This window comes from Antechinus flavipes, chromosome 2 (assembly GCF_016432865.1).
Source record: "Antechinus flavipes isolate AdamAnt ecotype Samford, QLD, Australia chromosome 2, AdamAnt_v2, whole genome shotgun sequence".
Classification (NCBI taxonomy): domain Eukaryota; kingdom Metazoa; phylum Chordata; class Mammalia; order Dasyuromorphia; family Dasyuridae; genus Antechinus; species Antechinus flavipes.
Genome location: NC_067399.1, coordinates 24,507,918 through 24,514,391, shown reverse-complemented (window position 1 = coordinate 24,514,391; position 6,474 = coordinate 24,507,918). Strand labels below are relative to the sequence as shown.

General features: G+C 52.5%; 1 protein-coding gene across 1 annotated transcript in view; it reads left to right on the top strand.

The window, feature by feature from the left end:
- Positions 1 to 4,608: 4,608 nt before the first annotated feature.
- The window catches only part of ADRA1D (adrenoceptor alpha 1D), a 63,135-nt gene continuing 61,269 nt past the window's right edge, over positions 4,609 to 6,474 (top strand). Inside the window, exon 1 of the mRNA XM_051973516.1 lies at positions 4,609 to 5,728. Coding sequence (XP_051829476.1) covers positions 4,609 to 5,728 — 1,120 coding nt within the window. The remainder of the gene's footprint in view (positions 5,729 to 6,474) is intronic.

Genomic DNA, 6,474 nt, shown 5'->3' with positions numbered 1-6,474 from the left:
AGGGAGGGAAGATGCAGAAGGACAGATTTCTCTCAACTCCCCATGAACGTCAATGATCTAACCAATGAAGTTACTCTAAAGTGACACGGGCAGATCACATTTAGATCACACCTACTATGTGCTAAGCATTTATCAGGTATTATCTCAATGGATCGTCACAGCAATTCTGGGAGGTGGATGCTATTATCATCTCCATTTTTGGAAGTTAAAGAAACCGAGGCAGACATTCATACAACTAGTAAAGTTCACAAGCTTAGATTTGAAGCTGAATTTTACTGACTCCAGAATCACTGCTCTATCAGCTGTGCCATCAGTCTGCCTCCTGGTAGCAGGCTCCCTACTTAATGGAGGTCTTCAAGAAAAGACTGGAAGATACTTCAATCACCCATCCATCACCAAGAATTTGTGAATACTGCAGCCCTGGACTGGGCTCTGGGGATGTCAGCCTGAAGTGGAAACCCTTGGTAACCATCTTAGAGATGGGAATTACATTCAGGTGGGGAGGAGTTGGATCAGTTGGTTTCTGAGAATCTGTGATTGTTTGATTTTTTTTCCATTTGAAAGAAGGAATGACCCCAGTTGATTCTCCCACCAAGCAGATAGGAGGGCACTTACTCATAATGATAATAAAGGTCAAATGGTGGCCACTGTCTTAGGTACTGAAGGGAGAAAATGCTCCTTGAAGCCTTTTCCATATTAAGCACCCTAGGCATGTCTTCCAGAGTCTTGCCCCTATTCCTTCCAGCTCCGAGGAACAGATTGGGAGAGCCCAGTCCCACTATTCCTGAAATAAACCTTAAAGGACTGAAATGGACCCCAAGTCTTCCAAATTCTCCCTCCATAATCTGTCAGATCTATAAATGGCCATGCTTGAACCAATCTCTGTGAGCATCTAGTCTAGGCCCCTTCATTTAGGAGGAGAGAATATGAGATTTACCCAAAGTCCAACAGCTCACCTCCACCCAGAACTAACGTGTTCTGGTACCATCTCCACCAGGGGATCCTTTCCTTATTCTGGCCCCTGTTCTACCAGTCAAGCCAAAATGTACTTGAGTGAAACTTCCCTGAACTGATCTCTCAGTCCAGAATTCTAGCTCCAGAAAATTAAACCATTACTGAAAAAAAATAGCAAAAAGGACGTTGTTCCAGTTTCTTGGAGAGAGGAAAAGGAGGATATAGCCCTAAAGCTAGATCTAAGCCTCCAGAAGGTCCAAACTTTACCTTCCATTATTACAATATGGCAAATAGTGCAGGCCAGAAGAGGTGCCTATTTAACAACCCCAAGATCATTTCCTGGTAGGAATCAGCAGAGCAGGAGGACAATTGTATCCATTGATCATGGACTAATGCTTGTCTATGTGTGTTTTCTGCATTTCTATCCTTGTACAAAAAATGGAAAGATTTGGGCTAGATTATGGGGTTATTAAAAGGATTTAAGAAGTAAATGACTAGAACCAAAGAGGGATCATTAAGGATTCCAAGTCAGTCTGCAAGGAAGTCTTTAGTACAGTTCCCAGAGTTTGATCCTATGCTGCTTAATTAACATTAACAATGACCTAACTTAAAATGGCCTAGATGGCAAATCTGTTAAATTTGCATATCATGATAAATTTGTATAGTGACAAGTAATAAGCTAATGGATAAGGGCTTCAAGAGCTCAAAGATTATAATAGCCTACAACATTCGGTCCGGATCTAATAAAATAAAACCTAATAGAAATCAATGTAAATCTTAACTTAGATTCAAAAAATCAATTCGATAGGTACAGGATGAGGGAAGCATCCTTAGAGATAGCAGTTTGTCTGAAAAAAAGTCAAAGTGTTTTAATCTTAAAGGCTCCCAATGTCTCTATAGTTCAACACAGTAGCCAAAGGAGAAGTGAGAATTTAGGCTTCCTTTAGAGAGACCAAGTATTCCAATTTAGGGGATCTAAGTCCCACTATGGTGCCATGGTCACACTATGGTTAGAATTTTGAGCTCATTCAGTTAAAAAAAAAAAAACTATGCTTTAGGAAATCATTGACAAACTGGAGTGTCCAATAGAAAACTACCAGGAAGGGACAGCTAGTTAATATAGTGGATAGAGCACCAGTCCTGAAGTCATGAGGACCTGAGTTCAAATCTGACCTGAGACATTTAACACTTCCTAGCTGTGTGACCCTGGGCAAGTCATTTAACCCCAATTGCCTCAGGAAAAAAAAAGCACAATAACAACAACCTAATAGGATGACAAAGAACCTCTGGATCTTATCAAATGAGGACCTAAGAAGAAATAATTGTGGCGAAGTATTTGAAGATAAAAGCAAGATTAGACTTATTCTATGTGTCCCCTTGGGGTAAAACTAAGAGTTCAAGCTAAGAGAAAATTTCTCAATAATTCATGGGATGGGCTGCCAAGAGATCTCCAGGCAAAGGCTGGATGACCAGGTGGTTAGGGCTATGGTAGAAGGGATGCTTATCCAGGTAGATCTTGGACAAGAAAGCTCTTGAGGTCCTTTCCAACTCTGAGTTTCTGCACTGGGTGACTCTGGAGAAGCTCGAGGACACTTGGAACAGGGTGATCCAGGAGGCCAAAGAAAAAGACTAATAGTCAAGTTTTGAGAGTCATCAGCCCACCCTTTCAACCTTTCCACAACCTCATGGTCATCCAGCCTTGCCTGGAGATCTCTTGGCAGCCCAGCCTATTAATACTTTAATAACATATATAATAGAATAATTATTAATCCTTTTACTACTTTTCTCCAGGCAAGCCTCTATTGCTCTAGATTGCAGAACAGAAGCATCAGCAGAGGGAATCTCCTTACTGAGAAGCTCCCTTTAACCAATTAAATCCCAGGTCTGGGCCCATAGTTCTTTATAGAGGGCAGGAATTGTTTTCTGCTTCCCCATGGAGTGGACCACGCTTCTGGTCACACAGTGAGCCCCGAGGCTTGAAGGCAGGAGCCTGGAACTGATGAGGGAGGACCCACCTCTCCAAGGTCCAGAGCCCCTGGATTTTCTGAAGCCTGAATCCAAGCGGTGAACCTGGCCACACTTAAAGCATTTGGGGGTGCCGGGGCAGGGAAACAGGGGAGGCTGCGGGGAGGCCCAGGGGGACTAGACAGCCGGCATTCGGGGCGCAAAACTGTCCATTAAAGAGGGGCTTAGGTTATAGAACATCGCTTCTGCAGGCTCTGGACCCAAGAAGAAACTTGCTGCCCTCTAGTGGCTGGTGGGGGGAGGACAGAAGCATCTTCTCAGTAAAAATAATCACTTAGAGCGCTTTAAGGTTTGCAAAGTGCTTTCCATATATTAGCTCGTTTGATTCTCACAAGAACTCTGTGAGGTAAGTGTTGTTATTGTCCCCATTTGGCAAAGTGGCTGAAGAAAAGGGGGTGGGGGAGTCAGAGAGGTTTGGGACTCTGAAAGTGAAATAGATGGAAGTAGGAGAAAGGAAGGAAAGAAGCAGGAGTGAGGAGGGAAAAGAGAAAGAAAGACGAGAAAGGAGGAAAGGAAGAAGCTGAAGGCGAAAGAGAAAAGGAGGAAAGAAGGAGAGGGATAGGAGGAGGAGGGAGACGGAGAGGAAAAGAGAAATAGAGGACGGGAGGAGGATCAGTGTGCTGGAAAAGAGGGAGAAGCGGGGGAAGGGGAAGGAGGACAAGGGAGGGAGAGGGACAGTTGGGAAAAACACAGGAGAGGAAAGAGAAGGGAAGAGGGGAAGGAATAAGGGGAGGTGGGGAGAGGAAAACCGGGAAAAAGGGAAGGAAAGGTGAGGGAGGGAAAGAGAAAGAAGGAAAAGCGGGAGAGCCGGGAAAGAGCAAAGGAAGGGACAAAGAAGGAGAAAGGACGGAAGAGGAGCTGGAAAAGTGGAGAAGTGGAGAATGCGGCTGCGGCAGAAGGCTGAGCCCAAGCTGCGGCTGCCGGCTGCCCACTCCTGAACCCATTGGAAAGTCAGACCCGCCCCTCCTCCCTCTCCCTCTCCTCCCTCTCTCTCTCTCTTCCCCAACCTCCGGGTCCCTTCTTTCCAAAAGGAGTTTGTAGCTCCCCCGCCCGCCCTCCCAGATCCCTCCTCCTGCCGGCCCCTCCTCCCGTCGCCCCAGCCCCCCTTTGCTGCGCTCTCTCCTCCGCCAAAGTGCCAGCCGAGCTCGAGCCGAGAGCAGGAGGAAGACGAGCGGTGGCAGCAGCCTGGACCGCAGCCCCAGCGGCTCCCCGACCCCAGCCGCACCGCACCGAACCGGACCGCACCGCGGCTCAACCCCAGCCTCCCGGCCGCTCTCGCCGGCTTGGCTTAGCCGTGCTTGGAGATCCATTCCCCTACCCATTGGATCCCGGCTTTCACCTTGGAACCCGGCTTAGGGGAGCCCCCCCCCCAGCCCCTCCGGCCCCCGGGCTGTCCCCTCCCGACCCGCTCCGAGGTCCCGCACTGCCCGTGGGAACTTGTCGAGAGGAGCCCGTCGGGGCTGAGGGGGGAGTGGGAGGCGGGGCGGACAGGGGAGCAGGAAGAGGCGGCGGCGGCGGCGGAGGCGGAGGAGAAGGGTAGCCGCTGCAGCGGGAGGGCCATGCCCGGCTCCCCGCAGCCCGCCGGCCCCGCGTTCCCTCGGGTCCGATCCCCGACGGCAGCCCTCTAGGATGCCATTCCCGGACCTGCTCCGAGTCGGTTTCGACGCGCACGGCTCGGACAACGGGCCGGGGGGCAGCGGAGCCGGCGGCGGGGGCGGCGGGGGCGGCGGCAGCGGCGGGGGCTCGGACAGCTCGGGAGTAGTGGTCGCCGGGGTCCCCGCCACAGCCGGGGGGGCTGCCGTGGTCGGCGCGGGAGGCGGCGAGGGCAACCGCAGCTTCCCGGGGGGGCCGGGGGTCGCGTGCCCCGCGGGCAGCCCCGGCGGCGGGGCCGAGGTGAACGACACAGCTGCCGTGGGGGGCGTGGTGGTGAGCGCCCAGGCGCTGGGCGTCGGGGTCTTCCTGGCCGCCTTCATCCTCGCGGCCATCGCCGGCAACCTGCTGGTCATCCTCTCGGTAGCGTGCAACCGCCACCTGCAGACCGTCACCAACTACTTCATCGTCAACCTGGCGGTGGCCGACCTGCTGCTCAGCGCCACGGTGCTGCCCTTCTCGGCCACCATGGAGGTCCTGGGCTTCTGGGCCTTCGGCCGGGCCTTCTGCGACGTGTGGGCCGCCGTGGACGTGCTCTGCTGCACCGCCTCCATCCTCAGCCTCTGCACCATCTCCGTGGACCGCTACGTCGGGGTCAGACACTCGCTCAAGTACCCGGCCATCATGACTGAGCGCAAGGCGGCCGCCATCCTGGCCCTGCTCTGGGCCGTGGCCCTCGTGGTGTCCGTGGGGCCCCTGCTGGGCTGGAAGGAGCCCGTGCCCCCCGACGACCGCTTCTGCGGCATCACGGAGGAGGCGGGCTACGCCGTCTTCTCCTCCGTGTGCTCCTTCTACCTGCCCATGGCCGTCATCCTGGTCATGTACTTCCGGGTGTACGTGGTGGCCCGCAGGACCACCAGGAGCCTGGAGGCCGGGGTCAAGAGGGAGCGCAGCAAGTCCACGGACATCGTGCTGCGCATCCACTGCCGCAACTCCGGGCCCGACGACTCCCGGGCCGCCAAGGGCCACAACTTCCGCAGCTCCCTGTCCGTGCGCCTGCTCAAGTTCTCCCGGGAGAAGAAGGCCGCCAAGACCTTGGCCATCGTGGTGGGCGTCTTCGTCCTCTGCTGGTTCCCTTTCTTCTTCGTCCTGCCTCTGGGTAAGTGGCGCACTCGCCTCCTTTCCCGTTTCCTCCGGCCGCCCCTGGGCCTTCTTTGCCTTCCCACACCCCGGCCTGCCTAACTTGCACTGTCTCTGGTTGGTGACCGTCTGGCTTGAAGTGTCAGGGAAAAGAAAAATAGAACTGGGAGAAGGCAGATCTGCAGGGAAGGCTGTTTGTGGTCCGGCGTCTGTGGGTGTGCTCTTGGAATAGGTAGGGGCACTTGGGTTGGCGTCCAGGGGCCGAGAGGGCAGGAAGATTTCTCTCCTCCCATCTCACTTTCCCTTCCTGCCATTTCTAAGATCATCAAACTTCCCTCTTCTGGGATCTTCCCTGTTCTTGAACCCCCTTAGTCTAAAGATATGAGAATCTGCAAATCTGGATGGGCTGTGGATCTATGCCCATTTGTGTACCATAGGGGATGTATTGGAAATTCTGGTGAGAAGGAACAAATCTTGATGTGTACCATAGGGGGGATGTAATAGGAACAAGGGTGAGAAGGAACAAATCTGAATGGGCTGTGAATCCTGTGTGTACCATAGGGGATTTATTAGAAATACTGGTGAGAAGGAACAAATCTGGATGGGCTGTGGATCCTGGGTCCATTTGTGTTCCACAGGGAGATATTAGAAACTTGGGTGAGAAGGAACAAATCTTGATGTGTACCATAGGGAGGATGTATTAGAAACTTGATCTGGATGTGCTATGGATCCTGTGTCCATTTGTGTACCATAGGGATGTATTAG